Source organism: Pelobates fuscus, chromosome 5, assembly GCF_036172605.1.
Source record: "Pelobates fuscus isolate aPelFus1 chromosome 5, aPelFus1.pri, whole genome shotgun sequence".
In the NCBI taxonomy this organism is placed as follows: Eukaryota; Metazoa; Chordata; class Amphibia; order Anura; family Pelobatidae; genus Pelobates; species Pelobates fuscus.
The window spans coordinates 32235795-32259456 of record NC_086321.1 but is presented as its reverse complement, the minus strand read 5'-3'; the positions used below and the strand labels follow the sequence as shown (position 1 = coordinate 32259456).

The following is a 23662-nucleotide window of genomic DNA, read 5'->3' as shown; positions in this document are numbered from 1 at the left end:
GAGTCAAATGAAATGTTATTTTTATCAATTCTATCCCAGCCCGTTTTCCATTACACGCCCAAGACGGCAACTGCAGCTATACCTTATGCTGAGAGCTGGACAACGGCACGACATATCTACTTTGGACAAGATTTGCATTTATCTACAGATCTGGAATATGCATGCTGCAGATTAGGATACTGTCTCCTGTTATAAAAGGTAAGCAAAGATGACAGAATGGAATTAGGGAGGAGAAGCTATACTCCAAAAATGATTAAAATAAAAGCACAAGAAGGGATCCCCAGTGTAATACACACACACACACAGGATTTGTTGTGGCCATTTTAAGTATATGCGTCAATCTAATTTCCACCCACAGATATGGACTCTGAAGTTGTAGATGCACATTTGTTATCTTTATTGAAATGCACATGACCTCCACATGGGCGAAAATAAAAAAGATAAAAATCAAAGTTTAGTTGTTGGAATAAACTTTCCAATTTGAGTAAATACTTCATGATGAATATCTTGCACCAAACATCATTTTGAATGTCAAACAAAACTATAAGTAGTGTCACATTTTGGATATGCATCTTAATCCCACTTATGATAAACTATAGTAGAGCAATATATAGAGCTAACAGCCATTATACTTGACAAAACTAATGTCGCCAGTCACTCCAATGCAGGAGTGGCTTAACCCCTAAAGGACCAAACTTCTGGAATAAAAGGGAATCATGACATGTCACACATGTCATGTGTCCTTAAGGGGTTAAAGGAACAATGAGATGTAGTAGTTAGAGTGCCTGTAAGTCTCCACTGTTAAAAATAGTTTAATTGAAAAGCACACGCCATGCATCATAACTACTACCACCCACTATAGTGATTATGGTGCCAGGCCCGAGAGTGCTCTGGTTCTGTCTTAAGATAACATGTCAAACCGTATCAGCACAGTTCCTACTGGGTGCCTAAGGCACATTCGCTCTTCTCCAGTAAGAGAGAAGTTTGAGATGTGACGCAGGCACCCATATGGTTTGATATCTAACCATGAGATGGCAACAGGGCAATACAGGCACCATAACAACTACAGCAGACTGTGTGTAGAGTGTTCCTTTAAACTCCAAACCATCCACAAACATTTGCTGAATATGCAAATATAACTAACATTATGATTCTGAAAATATGCACATTACATAAATATTTCTTTGATACAAAGAATAACCACACAAAATAAGCAAAATCAATTACAACTAAACACGGTTAAATATTATTCATAGATCATAAAAATAAAACTACAAGCTTTAAGAAACATACTTTTTAAGGGAGCAGCAGATAAGTTGCTACACAGAAATATATTACGCTGTTTGATTCGTGTTAAATAAGCCATAATTTTTCCATGTTTATCTACAAATATATTTAGCAATAGTTTACATTATATTGTGGGTGAGAAAACACATTTTAGAGCTCCTACACAATGGGAACATTTGACCTTAAATGGGAATTTTTACTTTTAAAAGTATATGTTCTTATCCCCAATGTAATTGTGAGGTGTGACAAAGTTAGGTTCAGAAATCAACTTAAATGTAAACTGAAACTTGGTGCCTCCATCTTTGCTTCTTGTCAGTCATCGTTATAAGCCAGGGGTAGGCAGGCTTCCACACTTCATATGTTGTGTACATCTCCATTAAACACACTGTAGGCAGCCAGACCACTTCAGCTAATTAAAGTGGTCTGGGTGCTGTGTCACTTTTGCACTTAGTGCTGCAATGTAAAACATTGCAGTTCTAAGTCTTTCAGGCTGATGTGTTAAAATATATATATAAAAAATATTTTTCCCCCTATATTCAGAGTTATGAATATATTTTCTTTTGTTCAGATTTTTTTTTACACAATTTTTCAAAGTTCAAACATTGATCAACTTAAAACTTACTTTAATAATATTTCCCACTACCAGAGCAAAGTCAATATTTGCAACTGAATATAGAAAGATGTGATCAGCCTTAATGCGAGGTACAAGTAGGCAAAAGCCACCCAATATACTTTCAGCATTGGACCTTTAGATTGTAAATACTGGACTCATTGCCCATTGAACAGTCTACACAAGCACTTATTTTTACGGTTTCCCTGTATATGCTTTTTAAAATCCAACTATACCGAACTGGTAGCCATTCAGATTCTAAGATATCTAGAGATTGGACATCTATTGAATCTTTATAGAATGTCCCAAAATCTCAGGTACCAGCAGAAATATTACACTTATCAGGCACCGCCCCGTAAGTTTGTCTGAAACCTATTACAAAAACTGACCCAGCCTTTTCTCAGGTTCCTTCCCCCATAAACACATCACATTAGGGTGTGTATTAGATTTGGTTTAATTCAGCCTTTTGCATAGCAAATCCTTATTTTCTTTATTCTTCTAAGTTCACGTCATTACGACTAAGTTGTTCTCCTAGAGTTGGTTACCCGAAGAGCTAATCCAGCAAAAGACCTGACAGCACAAGTGGAAACTTTGTGACAAACTCCAGCATTCGATATATAGTTGGAGGCCAAATGATGAAGCCGTTCACTACCAAATGTATTGAAATGCCCTGGAAGGACCTTCTCCACAAGACCTCGGCCCACCAATTCTTTGAGATGCTCACAAGAGCGGACATAGTCAGGGATGCTACTGTATGGTAGCCAGTCGATCATGGATCCATCATATGCCACATCTCCACTAAAGAGAATCTTCCGGTCTCTGTCATGCAGGCATATACTACCACGGGAATGGCCAGGCATATGCAATACAGTGAGCTGTCTGTCACCAAGACTTATTATATCACCTGCAAAACAAAAGTTGCATATGTAATGGTTAATAGGAGATAATGTTCAGGAAATTAAGAAAACCCAGTATACCAAAGCCATTTTACCTTTTGAGTCTTAAAGATTCATTATGATCATTAACAAGAAATCACTAAACAGGATTTAGGCATTCACACCGTCATTGGCAATACATCCCAAACACTATTAAAAGGGACACTTATAGGTACTGTAATCTTTTCATCTCATTAAATTGGTTAGAGTGCCTGGGAGTCTCCTGGCACTGTCCTTCAGAGGCGGCTCTAGACTTTATGAGGCCTTAGGCGAAACGCAAACATGAGGCCCCACTAACAAAAAAGTGTCACATATACACATTGACGCACTGTCTACCTGTGTATGTGCCTGAGAGTGTGTCTGACAGAGAGTATCCTTGTGTGTGCGAATGTATGTCTCTGTGAGCATGTTTGTGTTTTTGTCTGAGACCCTATGTGTATGGGGTAGCTGATGGTGAGAGGGAGCGGGGGGTGTGATGGTGAGAGGGAGTGGACGGTGATGGTGAAAGGGAGCGGGGGGTTGATGGTAATGTGAGAGGGAGCAGGGGGTGATAGTAATGTGAGAGTGAGTAATGTGAGAGTGAGGGGGTTAATGTGAGAGTGAGGGGGGTTAATGTGAGAGTGAGGGGGGTTAATGTGAGAGTGAGGGGGGTTAATGTGAGAGTGAGAGGGGGTAATGTGAGAGTGAGAGGGGGTAATGTGAGAGTGAGAGGGGGTAATGTGAGAGTGAGAGGGGGGTAATGTGAGAGTGAGGTAATGTGAGAGTGAGAGGGGGGTAATGTGAGAGTGAGGTAATGTGAGAGTGAGAGGGGGGTAATGTGAGAGTGAGGTAATGTGAGAGGGGGGTAATGTGAGAGTGAGAGGGGGGTAATGTGAGAGTGAGGTAATGTGAGAGTGAGGTAATGTGAGAGTGAGAGGGGGGTAATGTGAGAGTGAGAGGGGGGTAATGTGAGAGGGGGTAATGTGAGAGGGGGTAATGTGAGAGTGAGGGGGTAATGTGAGAGTGAGGGGGTAATGTGAGAGTGAGAAGGGGGTGATGTGAGAAGGAGGGGGTGATGGTGAGTGGGGGGAAGCTGAGGGTGGTGACGGAGGGTTATGCTGAGGGTGGTGATGCTGAGGGTGGTGGGGGGTAATGCTGAGAGTGGTGGGGGGTGATGCTGAGGGTGGTGGGGGGTGATGCTGAGGGGGGTGACGCTGAAGGTGGTGGGGGGAGTGATGCTGAGGGGTGGTGAAGCTGAGGGTGGGGTGAGGCTGAGGGTGGTGGGGGGTTATGGGGGATGGTGAGGCTGAGGGTGGTGGGGGGTGAGGCTGAGGGTGGTGGGGGTGAGGCTGAGGGTGGTGGGGGTGAGGCTGAGGGTGGGCGGGGGTGAAGCTGAGGGTGGTGGGGGTGATGGTGGTGGGGGGTGATGGTGACGGTGGTGGTGGGTGTAGCTGAGGGTGGTGGGGGTGAGGCTGAGGGTGGTGGGGGTGAGGCTGAGGGTGGGTGATGGTGGTGGGGGGTAAGCTGAGGCTGGTGGGGGTGAGGCTGAGGGTGGTGATGGTGGGGGATGGTGGTGGGGAATGAGGCTGAGGTTGGTGGGGGGTGATGGTGACGGTGGTGGGGGGGTGAAGCTGATGGTGGTGGTGGGTGTAGCTGAGGGTGGTGGGGGTGAGGCTGAGGGTGGTGGGGGTGATGGTGGGGAGGGGTGATGGTGAGGGTGGTGGGGGTGATGGTGGTGGGTGGTGAGGCTGAGGGTGGTGGGGGTGAGGGTGGGGAGATGGTGGTGGGGTGAGGCTGAGGGTGGTGGGGGTGATGGTGGTGGGGGGTGATGGTGGTGGGGGTTAAGCTGAGGGTGGTGGGGGGTGAGGCTGAGGGTGGTGATGGTGGTGGGGAATGAGGCTGAGGTTGGTGGGGGGTGATGGTGACGGTGGTGGGGGGGTGAAGCTGATGGTGGTGGGTGTAGCTGAGGGTGGTGGGGGTGAGGCTGAGGGTGGTGGGGGTGAGGCTGAGGGTGGTGGGGGTGATGGTGGTGGGGGTGGTGGGTGGTGAGGCTGAGGGTGGTGGGGGGTGAGGCTGAGGGTGGGGAGATGGTGGTGGGGGTGAGGCTGAGGGTGGGGTGATGGTGGGGGTGATGGTGGTGGGGTGAGGCTGAGGGTGGTGGGGGTGATGGTGGTGGGGGTTAAGCTGAGGGTGGTGGGGGGTGAGGCTGAGGGTGGTGATGGTGGGTGATGGTGGTGGGGAATGAGGCTGAGGTTGGTGGGGGGTGATGGTGACGGTGGTGGGGGGGTGAAGCTGATGGTGGTGGTGGGTGTAGCTGAGGGTGGTGGGGGTGAGGCTAAGGGTGGGGAGGGGTGATGGTGAGGGTGGTGGGGGTGATGGTGGTGAGGGTGGTGGGGGTGATGGTGGTGGGTGGTGAGGCTGAGGGTGGTGGGGGGTGAGGGTGGTGGGGGGTGAGGCTGAGGGTGGGGAGATGGTGGTGGGGGTGAGGCTGAGGGTGGGGTGATGGTGGTGGGGGTGAGGCTGAGGGTGGGGTGATGGTGGTGGGGTGAGGCTGAGGGTGGGGTGATGGTGGTGGGGTGAGGCTGAGGGTGGTGGGGGGTGAGGGTGGTGGGGGGTGAGGCTGAGGGTGGGGTGATGGTGGTGGGGGTGAGGCTGAGGGTGGGGTGATGGTGGTGGGGTGAGGCTGAGGGTGGTGGGGGTGATGGTGGTGGGGTGAGGCTGAGGGTGGTGGGGGTGATGGTGGTGGGGTGAGGCTGAGGGTGGTGGGGGTGATGGTGGTGGGGTGAGGCTGAGGGTGGTGGGGGTGATGGTGGTGGGGTGAGGGTGGTGGGGGTGATGGTGGTGGGGTGAGGCTGAGGGTGGTGGGGGTGATGGTGGTGGGGTGAGGCTGAGGGTGGTGATGGTGGTGGGGGTGAGGCTGAGGGTTAAGCTGAGGGTGGTGGGGGGTGAGGCTGAGGGTGGTGATGGTGGGTGATGGTGGTGGGGAATGAGGCTGAGGTTGGTGGGGGTGACGGTGGTGGGGGGGTGAAGCTGATGGTGGTGGTGGATGTAGCTGAGGGTGGTGGGGGTGAGGCTGAGGGTGGTGGGGGTTGAGGCTGAGGGTGGGGAGATGGTGGTGGGGTGAGGCTGAGGGTGGGGTGATGGTAGTGGGGTGAGGCTGAGGGTGGTGGGGGTGATGGTGGTGGGGGGTGAAGCGGAGGGTGGTGCGGGGTGATGGTGGTGGTGGGGGGTGAGGCTGAGGGTGGTGGGGGTGAGGCTGAGGGTGGTGGGGGTGATGGTGGTGGGTGGTAAAACTGAGGGTTATGGGGGGTGATGGTGGTGGGGGTAAGGCTGAGGGTGGTGGGGGTGATGGTGAGGGTGGGGGGTGAGGGTGGTGGGGGTGATGGTGAGGGTGGGGGGTGAGGGTGGTGGGGGGTGATGGTGAGGGTGGGGGGTGAGGCTGAGGGTGGTGGGGGGTGATGGTGATGGTGGTGGGGGTGAGGCTGAGGGTGGTGGGGGTGATGGTGGTGGGGGTGAGGCTGAGGGTGGTGGGGGTGATGGTGGTGGGTGGTGAAACTGAGGGTGGTGGGGGGTGAGGCTGAGGGTGGTGGGGGGTGATGGTGAGGGTGGGGGGTGAGGCTGAGGGTGGTGGGGGGTGATGGTGAGGGTGGGGGGTGAGGCTGAGGGTGGTGGGGGGTGATGGTGAGGGTGGGGGGTGAGGCTGAGGGTGGTGGGGGGTGATGGTGAGGGTGGGGGGTGAGGCTGAGGGTGGTGGGGTTGATGGTGGTGGGGGTGAGGCTGAGGGTGGTGGGGGGTGATGGTGGTGAGGCTGAGGGTGGTGGGGGGTGATGGTGGTGGGGGTGAGGCTGAGGGTGGTGGGGGGTGATGGTGGTGGGGGTGAGGCTGAGGGTGGTGGGGGGTGATGGTGAGGGTGGGGGTGAGGCTGAGGGTGGTGGGGGGTGATGGTGAGGGTGGGGGTGAGGCTGAGAGTGGTGGGGGGTGATGGTGAGGGTGGGGGTGAGGCTGAGGGTGGTGGGGTTGATGGTGGTGGGGGGTGACGCTGAGGGTGGTGAGGCTGAGGGTGGTGGGGGTGAGGCTGAGGGTGGTGGGTGGTGATGGTGGTCGGGGGTGAGCCTGAGTTTGGTGGGGGGTGATGGGGAGGGAGAGCCTACCTTTCCCTGGTGGTCCAGTGGGCTCCCTGGTGGTCCGGTGGCCCCTGCTCCCGGTCTGCAGCTCCACAGAGCTGCAGACCGTGTAATCTCGCGAGATTCAGAGCGTTGCCGTGGTAACCCGCGGCAACGCTCTGATTGGCCAATTCTCGCGAGTCACATGGTCTGCAGCTCTGCACACTGCGGAGCTGCAGACCAGTGTCTGCGGTGGCCGGCCTGGCAGCCAGGAGGGGCCTCGCACCCGGCGGCATACCGGGCAAGCCGCCGGGCCCCCTCCTGGTGTCAGGTCCTCGGTCAGTGACCGAGGACCTGACACACTCTGCCAACAGGCGGTTTAGGCGGCCGCGAGGCCCCAGCCAGCGCGAGGCCTTAGGCGGCCGCCTAAACCGCCTAATTAGAGAGCCGCCTCTGCTGTCCTTTGAATCAATGTCAAACTATTTTCAAGAAATTTAAAACTGAATGATGGTCCCTGTGGTCCAGGGCCAGCCCCCACTGTAGGTATGGCTATAGCAGAGATTACACACTTCCTTCGTCATACCATTTCATACCAGCAGTGAGGGACACTCAGCCAATCACAGCTGCTCAAGTTCCTCATTAGACCAAGCAGCACAGAGAGAATAAGCTGCTTGGCACTTTCATTTAGCATTAATCCAATAAAAAATGTTTTACACTAAAGGAAGAGGTCAGCGGACTTCAATGAGATGAAAGAGCTACAGTGACTACAGTGTTTAAACTTACTCTAAAATATAATGAACGTTATACTTCTCTAAACGGCAAAGAATACTAGTTTGCTTTAGTGAAACATTTACATTACACATGAAACTACACTTTTATCTCACAACATAAGAATAATTCAAAATGTGAAAAAGTCATAAGACTTGTTTTCAGTACCATGTGGATGTCATTGTGATTCTACCACAATCAAAACAAATACATACATATGACAAGAGAAGGATTGTATGGCTTTCTCTTCTGCATTGCAAATCCAGAATAATGATTAAAAGGATTTTATATTGTTATAGTGTTATAATGTATTATTAACGATATAATGCCATCTGGTTCCCCCTCACACGGCAGCTAAAGGGTTTAAAAATATAAGGGGAAAAAAAACAACCTTTAGTCACTTTCCTGCTTCCAAACACCATAATCCCTTGGAGCCTCCTCCGTTGTGATCCTGTGAGGGAAGGGGGCTGATGCGCATGGCCCTCCCCATAGGCAAGCATTGCTTCAATGCATTCATATGGGGATTTTACGGACGCTGAATGTCCTCATGCAAAGAGTAAGGACTTCCAGCGTCAGTTAGGCTACCAAAAGTCCATTAAGATTCAGGAAGTGCCTCTAGTGGCTCTCTGATTGAAAGCCACGTGAGGCAGTCTTATGCCTGAAATGTAAAAACTGCACTGATTTATATTGCAGGACTAAGTGGGACTGGGATACTACTGCATGACTATAGTGTCCCTTTAATCTATAGCTGTTCTGCCTTGACTTTACCATTAATTTTTGTAACCACACACTATGTAAAAGGACACTTTAGGCACTATAACCATTTCATCTCAATTAATTTGTTATAGTGCCCTGCCCCCCCCCCTAATGTGGAGATTTCACACTTCCTTCTAGCCATACCAAATCCTACCAGCAATGGTAATCCTAGTCTGCCCAGTTTTCTAAATACTTTCATTAGTCCCTGGCATTATCTTATAGTTAGGATAGCCTTATGCCTATCCCACGCATGCTTAAACTCCTTTACTGTGTTAACCTCTACCACTTCAGCTGGAAGGCTATTCCATGCATCCACTACCCTCTCAGTAAAGTAATACTTCCTGATATTATTTTTAAACCTTTGTCCCTCTAATTTAAGACTATGTCCTCTTGTTGTGGTAGTTTTTCTTCTTTTAAATATAGTCTCCTCCTTTACTGTGTTGATTCCCTTTATGTATTTAAATGTTTCTATCATATCCCCCCTGTCTCGTCTTTCCACCAAGCTATACATATTAAGATCCTTTAACCTTTCCTGGTAAGTTTTATCCTGCAATCCATGAACCAGTTTAGTAGCCCTTCTTTGAACTCTCTCTAAGGTATCAATATCCTTCTGAAGATACCGTCTCCAGTACTGCGTACAGTACTCCAAGTGAGGTCTCACCAGTGTTCTGTACAATGACATGAGCACTTCCCTCTTTCTACTGCTAATACCTCTCCCTATACAATCAAGCATTCTGCTAGCATTTCCTGCTGCTCTATTACATTGTCTGCCTACCTTTAAGTCATCCGAAATAATCACCCCTAAATCCCTTTTATCAGATGTTGAGGTTAGGACTCTATCAAATATTCTGTACTCTGCCCTTGGGTTTTTACATCCAAGATGCATTATCTTGCACTTATCCACATTAAATGTCAGTTGCCACAACTCTGACCATTTTTCTAGTTTACCTAAATCATTTGCCATTTGGTTTATCCCTCCTGGAACATCAACCCTGTTACATATCTTAGTATCATCCGCAAAAAGACACACCTTACCATCAAGACCTTCTGCAATATCACTAATAAAAATATTAAAGAGAATGGGTCCAAGTACAGATCCCTGAGGTACCCCACTGGTGACAAGCCCAAGCTTCGAATATACTCCATTGACTACAACCCTCTGTTGCCTGTCACTCAGCCATTGCCTTACCCATTCAACAATATTGGAATCCAAACTCAAAGACTGCAGTTTATTGATAAGCCTTCTATGTGCAACAGTGTCAAAAGCCTTACTGAAATCTAGGTAAGCAATGTCTACTGCACCACCCTGATCTATAATTTTAGTTACCCAATCAAAAAAATCAATAAGATTAGTTTGGCATGATCTCCCTGAAGTAAACCCATGTTATCTCTGATCTTGAAATCCATGTGTTTTTAGATGTTCAACAATCCTATCCTTTAACATGGTTTCCATCACTTTCCCCACTACTGAAGTAAGGCTTGCTGGCCTATAGTTGCCCGACTCCTCCCTATTACCTTTCTTGTGAATGGGCACAACATTCGCTAACTTCCAATTTTCTGGGACTACTCCTGTTAACAATGATTGGTTAAATAAATCTGTTAATGGTTTTGCTAGTACACCACTAAGCTCTTTTTTTTTTTTTTTTCATTCTTTATTTTTGCAGTGTTTAGTATTATTATTATTATTATTACAGCAATTTATATAGCGCCAACAAATTCCGTAGCGCTTTACAATATTATGAGAAGGGATTTAACTATAGATAGAACAATTACAAATAAACTTACAGGAACAATAGGTTGAAGAGGACCCTGCTCGATCGAGCTTACATTCTATAGAAGTAACATACATGCTTGTGTCGCCACGATAGCGAGTACAAGCTAGCGAGATAAGACATATTATACAGCATCGTGGCATTCTTTTTTTTTTTGTGTGTGTGTCTTTGAAAGCGTGATAAACGACATTGTGAAGATATATAAACGAAGACATACTAGTTTAAACCGTACGTGTAAAAATCATAAAGCAATACTACTCTGTTAGTTAAGAGCATAATAACTAAGATTGTGAAGCTAGATAGAAGAAGACATACTAGTTTAGACCATAACTGCTTAGATCAGAAAGTAGCACTACTTTGTGTTAGGTATAAACAAGCAACACTCTACAGAGTAATAGTAATCATGTTGGTTGCTAAGCAATAGAGTGTCATTCAGGCTCATAAGAAATCATAAGGGTCACCGTTTAGTATGTGTTCCCCAGGGGCACTGTCTTGTCACCGATAGTAAGCCTCTCATGAGGGAGTTGTATGGTAGTGTGTCCTAAATGAGTGTCCGATCGGTTTGTGGATGGTAGGTGCCACCAGGGTTTTGGGGTAGTTCTCACTCCCGTTTCGCTGGTCAGCCTACGCCTAGTGTGGGCAAAGTTTGCGCCGGCGGGTTGTGTGTCGGGTGGTCCCTGTCTCTTGGTGTCGGACCATCACTGTCAGGTTGGTGGGATGGCTATCTGAAGTGCTTCTGCGCGTTTACTTGCCGGTTCCCTGTGGCTGTTGTTTTGTTCCTGTTGCCGCCTGATGGGTCTCGGGTCGCCTGCTGTCCGTTATGTTCCCGCTTCTTTTGTCCCTCTGGGTGGTTCGGTGCCTGGAGTGGCTGTGTCTTCTTATGTGTGGCTCTACTTGGGTGAGCATGCATTCGGGTTTCAGGCATGTTCTCTGGGTTCTTTGGGTACAGAAGTGCCTCCAGCTTCTCCCACAAAACTTGGAAGGCTCTATCCAGCCGGGTCTCTACCTCTGGCTGCTCGCTCTGGGTGCTGGAGGAGCATGCTGCTTCCGCCATCTTGGATGCAATGCCGCCGTTTGTCCCAGGTCCCCCTGTCACCTCAGCATACCTGCCGGGCTGCACCAGGGTCTCCCGAGGGCGGACCGGGATAACCTCCGCCGGTCCAGAGGGGGGGGAGCGAGGGTCCGGTCTCAGCTTGTCAGCCATGGGTGTCAGCGGGGGAGCGGCCGTCTCCCTCCTGCCGACCACGCTTGTAGGCCTCACTGGAAGAACAGGTGATTTTTGCTGGGGTAGTCGCTTGTGTGGCATCGTTTTGTTCCCCTGCTTGTCACCTTCCGCCCAGTGGCCTTTTTAGGTCGATTCGGTCCCGTTATGTTGGCTGGGGTCTATCTAATTATCGCTTCAGAGCAGGAGCTATTCAGTTTGGCATCCATTTCTCTCTGCGGTCAGGCCCCGCCCCACCACTAAGCTCTTTTAATAGCTTTGGGTGTATTCCATCAGGTCCCATTGACTTATTTTACCTCAATGGGATGAAGCAGTAACAGTGGATATAGTGTCCCTTTAACTCAGTCTCCTTTTTTTAGGAACAGTGCTAGAAGTCAAGAACTAATTTGAATGCAAGAACAGGCTTTGTGTGCTCGCACTGTACAAATATTGGTTGGCTCCCTACATCATCACTTCAGTGGAGAGGCACTTTCAGCTCAGGTGCCAAAGATAAAAATCAGCAAAAATTTGACAGATGTATTTTAAGGGTAGCAACCTAGCACCATAATCACTCAATCAAATTAATGTGTTTATGGTGCTTAGAATGTTCCTTCAATTTTATTTTTTTTTATCCCATTCTCTTACTCATTCTATAATAGCTCAGGACATTTTGCTGCCAAACAGAAATGCATTAAACGTACTGTAATATGAGCATTAGGCGATCAATGATGTAACTGTTACAAACAATTTCAGCTTCCAGGAAACTCTTTGATGCTCATTGTTTTGAGTCACAAGAGTAATTATGGCTCCTGATGAGATATGCACAGATTTCCACTGAACACCACACATGCATAATACATTCTCCCTTTTTGATGATGTTGGTGTCAAATGTTTACAAGCAATATCTAAGCCCCAAATCCCAAGACTGCCTCATTAATGCAACTACTACATCTACAGCTTTCTATTATTAACCATTTGTGCACATTGTTGAGAATGACTGTGGTAACACTCTTCTGAAAGGTTAAAGGAAGACTCAGGTTTTCCGATAGGAAAGAACCATTTATATGATGGCCTTTTCTTTTTTTAATGCTCTGTTTTTTATTGTGCAAAGCGTAATATACAGGCTTGTGACATATTGTAATCTTACATATAGATACAGCGTCATGGTGTGTGAGTGAAGTGCACTTTTTATATTTATTAAACAGGCTAAACTATAGGGCTAAATCTATGATTGCCGAGTAATCTTGGGTAAAGGTGTGCAAGGTTACAAGCAGATGGGTCAGGTGAACATGCTAACTTGACGTTAAACAGATCTAATTATTCATGTTGGTTTATAGAAAAGACACAAGAGTTAGTGTATTTTCTTAGCTGAAACTTAACAGGTTGGGCCATTAGGTAATAATAGACTTCGCTAGATGCACTGCATAATATTATTATTTAGGCTAGGTCGTGTAGCTAGGGACAGTTGGTATTATAGACCCCAGGAGGCCCCTTGAAGGCTATATGGCAAAGAGCAACCCAGGGGGTTTAAGCAGTCGGTAGGGAAAACAATCCTGCCATTTAAATTAGATCTTAAATGGAGGGAGAGCTGCATAGTCAAGCAAATGTCCAAACAGTGTTCATGAAGCAGGCAGTCCATGTGCACTACGCCAGGGTAAGACTCTCTCCTAAGTTGCTAGTCAGCCTACACCTTGTGTGGGCAGAGTACAGACCTGCACCGATTGGCAGCAGCTCGGGTTAGTCAGTCCACTGGAAGATGGACACTCGTTGCCAGGTTGGAGGGTGAGTGGACTCATGTGTGCCAGCACGGGTACTTGCATGATCCAGGGGACTGCCGTCCTGCACCTGCTGCCTCTTGAAGTATCCCGAGTCGCCTGCCTTGTGATGGTCTCCCGTTGGCTATATCCTCCCAGGCGGGCCGGTGTCAGAGGTGTTGTTGCGGTCTTCCGTTCGGCTATGCGAGAGGGATTACGTGGTATGGTTCCAGGCTTGTTCTCAGAGGCTATTGGGTGCAGAAGTGCTCCCAGTTTCTCCCAAAAAGTTTGAAAGGCTCTGTCCAGCCAGAGCTCCACCTCGGACTTCTCGCAACTAGGGCTTAAGGAGCACACTGCCTTCGCCATTTTGAGAGAAGCGCTGTCGCCAGGTTGCGCCGAGGTCTCCATAGTTTGGACCGGGATGCCCCCACTGGTCCAGAGGGAGGGGAATGTGGGTCTCGTAACCTTCTTCCAGCCATGGATGTCAGCAAGGGAGTGGCTGTCTCCCACACGCTGACCATGCATGTAGGCCTCGCAAGAGTGAGTGTTGCTTAAAATGTCACTTGTGTGGTACCATTGTGTGCACCTCTTGCCTGGTGGCCTTTTTGAGTAGCTTACGTCCTGTTTTTGTGGCTGAAATCCACTTAATTCGCATTCACGCAGAGGAGCAGGAGCTGCACAAGTTAGCGTCCTCTCGGCTCAGCGGTCAGGCCCGCCTCCATATGATGGCCTTTTTAAAGAATTTCATGCCTACGCAAAAATAAGATCTCTTGAAAAAAAAAAAAAGAGAGAGATGGATTCCACTCCCTGCATGCACTACTTCCAACAGAGAGCCATAAGGTCTGTCTGAGCCAAATCCAGCGGTGCAGACGCTAAATCATTGACAGAGAGCATCAACTGACACCAACTTAGGAGCTTCCAGATGTTCGTTGTTAGCAGGTAGGGAGCAGGAAGTGAAACCGTTCTAAAGATTGACTACTTATAACAGGGGTAGGGGGGGCGGGGAAGGGGTGCCATAATGTGTTTGAAGCATTAATTTAATGTACAGGAAGGAGTGAGTAGAAGGTTTACTAGTGTTTAGCTAGACCTCAACACAGCACCGGTTTAATATTGATACTTGTGTATTTTGCTGGAACAAAATGGAAACATACAAGCCTTGTAGTCACATTAAAAAAAAAAAAAAAAAACACAATGAAAGGATGATCTGTGAGTCACTCTTCCAGCCTCTCCCAAACCTCTAATTCTGATTCAAGGGAGTATTTAATTACAGGCTTTGTCAGTGTACAATTCTCGATTGGGTGTATGTATAAAAATAAAATATTTTGCCCTGATTTTTTTTTTTCAACACAATAAATTGGCAAGCTGTGTCAAGATCGGTTTTGTTTTTGTATCAAATTATAGTGTTATAGTGTTAATTTATTTTTATTATTTATGTAAGAAATTATACTATTAATATACTATGCTTCAAATAATTAGAAGACTAAAATGGAGAATTACCTTTGTGGCCAAAGACTAATTCTTGTTTTACAATCCACTTATCACCTTTACTTACCTTCTTTTAGATTAGTCCAGAATCTCTCTTAAAAGGTTACTTCAACCACTATGACCACTTCAGTGATTTGAAGTGGTCATAGTGCCTGGTGTCTGTATGTGCAGCGTTTCACTTCGAACAACTGCACAGAGTTTAATCAATTGGCTGCCAGCAGCAACACCAGCCAGCTAATGTGTTTTTTTTTTTGCACACTTTGCCATTCATTTGCTGAAAGAAGTACGCTAAACTATAACCTGGGACCATATCACAAATCAACTAAAATGTTGATCCAAACCCCATTTATTAATTCTCAACCTATACTATTTCAATCTAAGGGAAAAAAAGGCATACTTCAGGGGGATATTGATTTAAATATAACAACATAGGCTTTCCTAGATTAAGATATCACTAAACTAACATCTACTCACATTCCACATATTGAGGAACATGCTACGTTTAGCCCAGTCATTTTATCAGATATCCGCATTGCATCAAAACCTCACCAAACATGGAGGTGGAAACATTATGCCTTGGGGTGTTTTTCTGCTAAGGGGACAGGAAAACTGCACCGCATGAAAGGGACGATGGACAGGGCCATGCACCGTCAAATCTTGGGTGAGGAACCTCCTTCCCTCAGCTAGAGCATTGAAAATGGGTTGTGGGTGGGCATTCCAGCATGACAATGACCAAAAACACAGCCAATGCAACAAATTAGTGGCTCAAGAAGAAGCACATTAAGGTCCTGGAGTGGCCTAGCCAGTCTCCACACCTTAATCCAATAGAAAATCTGTGGATGAAGCTGAAGATTCAAGCCTCAAAACCTTAATGACTTGGAGAGGTTCTTCAAAGAGGAGTGGAACAAAATCCCTCCTGAGATGTGTGCAAACCTGGTGGCCAACTACAAGAAACATCTGACCTTTGTGATTGCCAACAAGGGATTTGCCATCAAGTACTAAGTTTTGATGCAATATCGAGGATTATATGCATGCATGTGTGTTACTGTTAAAGATACAGCGAGGGAAAAGAGTACTTGATCCCCTGCTGATTTTGAACATTTGCCCACTGACAAAGAAATGATCAGTCTATAATTTTAATGGTAGGTTTATTTAACAGTGAGAGTCCAATATTTACACCTCCCCAACAGGACTGCAAAGAGTTACACGGAGCCAGTGCTTGACCGAACCACTTACTGAGGTACTAGTTCGATCCACATACACGACTGTTAATGAAGATGGGGGCTAAAGAGGGGTTTATGTGAATGGACACTGCCTGGTCTGGGAATGGCACAGTCTGCAGTAGCAACCTGCCTGTGCATGTGTTAAAAAAAAAGACAATATAGTGCTTGCTGCGCATGCGCATAAGGTCCCCAATACTCCTCTATGAGGAGCAGTGGATTGGAAAAAACAAAACAAAAACGCAGAGGAGACCATGCCTCTTCCAAAACATCGTAGGAAGAGAAGAGGAAGGCTCAAAGGTGGGAAAAGGTTGAAGGGATTCTATAGTGCCAGGATAACAAAGCACTGTTTACTGGAACTGTAAAATCCTACAGTGCCCCCCTCCGCGCAGCTTAAAGGGTTAAAACCCCTTCAGTCACTTACCGGATTCCAGCACCGATGTCCCTCTGCGCTGGGTTAGGCTCCACCCATGCTCCTCCCTCGCCAACGTCAGCCAGCGGGAGAGACCTAATGCCATGAGCGGCAATGGGCGCACGCGCATTAGACCTCCCCATGAGAAAGCATTATTCAATTCTTTCCCATGGGGAAAAATCAGACACTGGAAGAACATAGGTCCGTTTGGATACCGGAAGTTCCTCTAGTGGCTATCTTTTTGACAGCCACTAGAGGTGGAGTTAACCCTCAGAGTTAATTATTGCAGTTTCTCAGAAACTGCAATAATTACCTCTGTAGGGTTAAGGGATATGTGACAATGCTCTCAGACCACTTCAATGTGCTGAAGTGGTCTGGGTGCCTACAGTGTCCCTTTAAGTAAAACTATTTCTTAAAATGGGATGCATGTACTTACCAGCTGTAAATGAGAAACAAAGTATAGTTGCAAAAATGAACTGCATGTGAACAGACACAGTAATATATATTTTATCGCTAGAAATAAAAACACTGCATACAGTTGTGCAACAAAATACACAACACATGTCCAACAAAATATAATTTGCACGAAACAACATTTTAACCCCTTAAGGACCAAACTTCTGGAATAAAAGGGAATCATGACATGTCACACATGTCATGTGTCCTTAAGGGGTTAAAAGAACATTTTACGGGGCGGGGCCTGACCGTGGAGCAGAGAGGACGCGTGCCTCCAGAGCTCCGGCACAGGGGACCATATTAAACGAAATAAAAAGGAAAATAAGCAGCTAAACTAAAACTAAAGGTTACCCGGTGTAGGGGCACGACGAGAGGAATACACAGATACCTGTCAAGCGACATCCCATGAGACGTACACCCGATAGCACGAAACGTCCTCCAAGCATGGCAAGCGCGGGAGAGGCGGCCGCTCTCCTGCCACCAAAAGCGGCTGGAAACATGGCCAGGAGCCCTCGTTCCCCCCCCCCCCATGGCCCGGCGGGGGTTATCCCGGGCCACCCTCACAAGAGCCCGCGGACAAGCCGACCGCACACAGAACGACCACAAGGTCTAGGCGGCACACCTAAGGCCCAAAATATGGCGGACGCCTCGCTTACCACCATTTCCTGCACCGCCGCCAGCGAAACCGAGCTCAGACTCAACAAAATTTTTGAAGCATTCTGGACCAAGCTGGAGGCACTTCAGAGACCCCCGGAACCGGCAACAACACCCGACGGCACACCAAGGGGTCGGGCACAGAAGGCCAGGGAAAGGGGCATGGAAGTTCTCCCGAACTCCCCTACTAAGGCGCCCAGGCAACGGAGAGAGGCTGAATTACAGGCTGCTGCTCGGAGACACACTAGGGGCAAACGTGGTACGGGAGCAAGAACCCGAAAGAAGGCAACGCAAGCTTGCAAACAGCAAAGGCCACACTGCCTACAAACAATGGCGATACCACAACCCCGGAGAATCTTAGCACAATATGGCCGACCGGTAAAACCAGAAAAAGCAGCGACCCCAGAGCACTTGCAGCAGACCCACAGCGGCTCACAACTACAGCCAAAAGTACGACCTACGACCGGGACTATGACTTACCCAATGTACGAACCACACCACCCCACGGAAGACACAGCTGTTCCTGCCTGCTCTCTCGGATCACCGAAAGCGAGACACAGAGCACCATACCGGGACGTCATTGTTGCCCCGCAAGGCATCGGCTGACGGCAGCACTACTTAAGACCCTGGGGACTCTTTGTTTACTTTCTTACCGCCCATTTTAGTTTTATTTTCTACGTTTATGCCAGCCTTGCGGTCACCTGCGAACTGGATCGCTTATTAGACCATCATAGTCATCCCTGAAGCAAATCACCCGAGAATTTACTGTACTGTATAACCTACAGCTATGTTTTGAACCATAACGTTGATAATACTATGACACCCCTTCCACTCTGTGTTTATCCCTTGGCCCCCCTTTCCTGTCAGGCTCCTCTGGATCCTTAATTAAAGCGAGTACCCAAGCAGTTGTAAATAAGGCATAAGTATACCTGTTTGACCCCCTCAGGAACGCAAAGTCATGTAGTTAACATAATTGTAAACGTGACCTAACTCCTCATACACTTGTCTAGCTTAGCATGTCTAAACCAACTCGTCGATGCTATGTAGTTAGTTACTCTCATGTTTTCCTAAAAGTAAAATGTGCTGTTTAATCTGCCACACTTTAAGATACTAAAATGTTATGAAAAAGCCTGTAGCAGCTGTTGTGGCTCTACAAGCCTGTTGTTACCTCATACACAATAAAAATAAAGAATTTAAAAAAAAAAAAAAAAGAACATTTTACTATTTATATTCAGAGTATCAGCCAACAAGCACACACACAGTTTTAGTTTATAAATATATTTGTGCAATTTATGGACTACTCACTATTTGAATAATTTAATAATTTATTACGATTAGTGTTAAATGTAATTGAGAACATAAAATAGTTTAGTACGCGCACTGCCTTATTTACACAACAACAAAAAACACAAATAAAAGAAAACATGAAATTGAATGCAGCATAAAGTGATGTAATTCTTCCTAAATAATGGTTGCCTTGGAAGGACAGCAAGCTGTATTATACTACACGCAATAAATTAGATTTAAGGGGCCTATAAATAAGAAATAGAAAATGTGGTTTCAAACTACATCACTAGTAATGGTATACTGCACCTTTTGCAGATAATTAAATAACAAGAAAAGAAATGACATAACTTCATTATGGTGATCTTAATTCACAACTGTGTGAAGTTGGCTTCCCATATTATTAGGTGAATAAAATTACCATTGTGTTAAATTGTGCCACAAAAATGAAACGTTGCACCGCTTTTGTTTCGGAGATATTGCGCATTAGATTTGCTTAAACCCTGCCCACTTTCCACCCCATGTTATTACATTTTAAAAACAAACACACAATTTGTTTGTGTTGCTTTTGTAATGATCTGTGAACATGAACGTTTGTGCATTACATTTTTATCAAACCACCCCCACTTTCCACCCCATGCTATTACATTTTTATCAAACCACCCCCACTTTCCACCCCATGCTATTACATTTTAAAAATAAATACACCATTTATTTGTGCTGCAAAAACGAATATTGTGCTGCTTTGGTTTTGAAGATAACCCTAAGTTATTAAATAGCGAAATTCTACACACAAAGACTCCTGGCACCATAACCACTTAAATTACTGAATGATCATGTTGGACTCACATTTTAATAACATGGTTTGCTTAATACGCTGGGTTTGATCAAATATAGTATACAATATCTCTGAAACCAAAGAAGCACAAATGTTCCTGATGCGGCACAAATCAGCACAAAGAAATGGCATATTTGTTTTTAAAATGTAATAACATGAGGTGCAAAGTAGGCGCGGTTTGAGCAAATCTAATGCGCAATATTTCTGAAACCAGAGTGGCACAAATATTAATTTTTGCGGCACAAATTGTATTTACCTTTTAGAAATATGGGGAGCCAAATTTACACAGCTTCACGTCACTACTGAGTGTTTGCCCTCTATGACATAGTATGCATTTCCCCTTTGCCTACAATTAACGAGATAAAAAAAAAAAGAAAAAATTGTATCGAGTAGCCTTGACACTTCCCAATGTCTGACGGATATGCCATTAAGATCAGACATCTATTAAAATTCCATGCACCTCTGTAAGCATTGGTAAAGGCATGTTCTGACAATTAAATTTAATTCGCTATGATGCTTGCTTAAGTGACATTCACATCCCAGTCAGATCTTTTTACCAATATATGTCCTTGGACAAGACACCTAATGACATATCCGCCTACCTCAAATCCCCATATTGTAAACTTGTATGAGCAGAGCCTTCTTTATCTCTAATCTCCCTTACAAATCCCTCACAACAAACCACTCAATAGTTCAGATTTAAAGCATATTTCTACTTTACCACTGCCAAGTAATCTCACCTGCCACAAATTTCTCCTTCCCACCTTTAATTAAAAGAGCTGGGTTCGCCTTTGGTGATGTTTAACGTGCACTTTTGTGTTCTATCCCCCATGATTCTAAACATAGAATGTGACGTCAGATAAGAACCATTCGGCCCATCTAATCTGCCCAATTTTCTAAATACTTTCATTAGTCCCTGGCCTTATCTTATAGTTAGGATAGCCTTATGCCTATCCCACGCATGCTTAAACTCCTTTACTGTGTTAACCTCTGCCACTTCAGCTGGAAGGCTATTCCATGCATCCACTACCCTCTCAGTAAAGTAATACTTCCTGATATTATTTTTAAACCTTTGTCCCTCTAATTTAAGACTATGTCCTCTTGTTGTGGTAGTTTTTCTTCGTTTAAATATAGTCTCCTCCTTTACTGTGTTGATTCCCTTTATGTATTTAACCCCTTAAGGACACATGACATGTGTGACATGTCATGATTCCCTTTTATTCCAGAAGTTTGGTCCTTAAGGGGTTAAATGTTTCCATCATATCCCCCCTGTCTCGTCTTTCCTCCAAGCTATACATGTTAAGATCCTTTAACCTTTCCTGGTAAGTTTTATCCTGAAATCCATGAACCAGTTTAGTAGCCCTTCTCTGAACTCTCTCTAAGGTATCAATATCCTTCTGGAGATACGGTCTCCAGTACTGCGTACAATACTCCAAGTGAGGTCTCACCAGTGTTCTGTACAATGGCATGAGCACTTCCCTCTTTCTACTACTAATACCTCTCCCTATACAACCAAGCATTCTGCTAGCATTTCCTGCTGCTCTATTACATTGTCTGCCTACCTTTAAGTCATCCGAAATAATCACCCCTAAATCCCTTTTCTCAGATGTTGAGGTTAGGACTCTATCAAATATTCTCTACTCTGCCCTTGGGTTTTTACGTCCAAGATGCATTATCTTGCACTTATCCACATTAAATGTCAGTTGCCACAACTCTGACCATTTTTCTAGTTTACCTAAATCATTAGCCATTTGGCATATCCCTCCTGGAAGATCAACCCTGTTACATATCTTAGTATCATCAGCAAAAAGACATACCTTACCATCAAGACCTTCTGCAATATCACTAATAAAAATATTAAAGAGAATGGGTCCAAGTACAGATCGCTGAGGTACCCCACTGGTGACAAGCCCAAGCTTCGAATATACTCCATTGACTGTCACTCAGCCACTGCCTCACCCATTCAACAATATTGAATGGGTGAGGCTAAAGACTGACTGAGCATTACAACATTTAGACCACACCATATGGAGTAAAATTTCAACCATCAACACGATAAAACTAAAGTATTCCCTGACTAGGTGCAGATGTGAAGTGCCCAAAGCAAGCTTCAGTTTACATCCTGAGTAGTGCTAATTTTTATACTCCATGGTATGCAAACCCATGTACTGTAAAGCAAGAGGGAAGTGCCAGCTGTTACACCCAAAGTGATACACATCTAGCAGGTAGTGCAGGAGGTATACCCCAATGCTATACAGAGCAAATGGGCCGATATATCCAGAGCCCTATTAAGCAAATTGATGCTTTTCACAGCCCTACCCAATGCCCTGTACAACATGAGCAAAGTTATGGCTTCTATATACAATGTATTCAGTAAGTATTCTAGGTTGGTACATTCAATGCATTGGATATAGAGAGTATTGCAGGTTGCTACATTCAATGCATACAGTGAGTACTGCAGATTGAAATACCTACTGCCCTATGCATCCAGTGCACCTAAAAATACATAGCCTGTGTTTTAACCACATACTTCCCAGGATAAATATCTGCTTGTACCCAGAGATCCTCCATAGTAACCTGGCTTTACATAATGCTGCCTTTACTATGTAGAACTATTGCACTATTCAATGAGAGAACCTGCCTTGATTACTCCACTGGCACTATTCAATGAAGAACCTGCCTTGATTACTCCACTGGTGCTATTCAATGAGAGAACCTGCCTTGATTACTCCACTGGCACTATTCAATGAGAGAACCTGCCTTGATTACTCCACTGGCACTATTCAATGAGAGAACCTGCCTTGATTACTCCACTGGCACTATTCAATGAGAGAACCTGCCTTGATTACTCCACTGGCGCTATTCAATGAGAGAACCTGCCTTGATTACTCCACTGGCACTAATCAATGAGAGAACCTGCCTTGATTACTCCACTGGTGCTATTCAATGAGAGAACCTGCCTTAATTACTCCACTGGCACTATTCAATGAGAGAACCTGCCTTGATTACTCCACTGGAGCTATTCAATGAGAGAACCTGCCTTGATTAATCCACTGGCACTATCCAATGAGAGAACCTGCCTTGATTACTCCACTGGTCCCCCTTTGGCAGCATATGAACGCTATATACTAGCTCGCCTTTCCTCTGCTGCCCATGTAGAGAGGGTTGTTTACTATGGGGGACCAGTTAACTCCGCAGGTGTTCGCCCCCCAGGACTAGCAGTGGCCATTTACCATCTTCCAGGATGTGAGTGGGTTTCACGGCTTGCACTTTGTACTGGCTGGCAGTCCAGCCCGGGCTCGGGGCCTTCACCACCTCGCTGTCCGACAGCCAGGTCACCGTCTCGAAGTTGTCCCCAAGGATCAGGGCCTCGGCCTCCCGCCGGTGCACGGCCACCTGCTCGAACTGGTGCAGCCCGCCGGCGTGGTCGAAGTGTACGTGTGTGGCCAGGGCCATGAGAGGCCTGCGCCCGGCGCCCCCGGCCGGCCCGTGCGGGAGTAGTCCAGACGAGGTGAGGTAGTCCGGCAGACTGCGCAGCCCCAGCCCGGTGTCGATGACCAGGTCCTGGTGGGAGCCGCGCACCAGCCAGATGTTGGCCCGGTTCCCGGACTCGTAGAAGCGCTCCTGGATCCAGAAGATGCCGTCGCCGAGCGCCTTGTGAGCGTACCAGTCCAGCGCGGCCATGGCGGGCCGCCCGCTCCCTGTCAGCACCTCGGGCAGCGCCCACACTACTGACAGCCGAGCGTGGCTTCACAGCCCGCCTCAGCCAATGGGAGGGCAGCTCGGAACGCGTCATCACCTCACTGACCAATAGGAGGACAGTTCACCGCGCGTCATCACCTCACCGACCAATGGGAATGCCATCACCGTGACAAGCAACGGTTTTCCCACCAGAACCCGCCTACTATGAGAATGTAAACAAACACCTGTCAGAGCAGAGAGAGGGTTAACCCCTTAATGTCCATATAGTCACACAGTGCATTATTACTGCATAATATGGTCACACATAGTGCATTATTACTGCATAATATGGTCACACATAGTGCATTATTACTGCATAATAGGGTCACACACAGTGCATTATTACTGTATTATATGGTCACACACAGTGCATTATTACTGCATAATATGGTCATACATAGTGCATT

General features: G+C 46.5%; 1 protein-coding gene across 1 annotated transcript; it reads right to left on the bottom strand.

The window, feature by feature from the left end:
* Positions 1–1038: 1038 nt before the first annotated feature.
* On the bottom strand, positions 1039–23266 carry MBLAC2 (metallo-beta-lactamase domain containing 2). The gene is made up of 2 exons (XM_063453697.1): positions 22748–23266; positions 1039–2801 (listed from the first exon to the last, which is right to left on the bottom strand). The coding sequence occupies exons 1-2, from the start codon at positions 23196–23198 to the stop codon at positions 2416–2418; spliced, it is 837 nt and encodes a 278-aa protein (XP_063309767.1). The 5' UTR covers positions 23199–23266; the 3' UTR covers positions 1039–2415.
* Between the last annotated feature and the right edge of the window lie 396 nt (positions 23267–23662).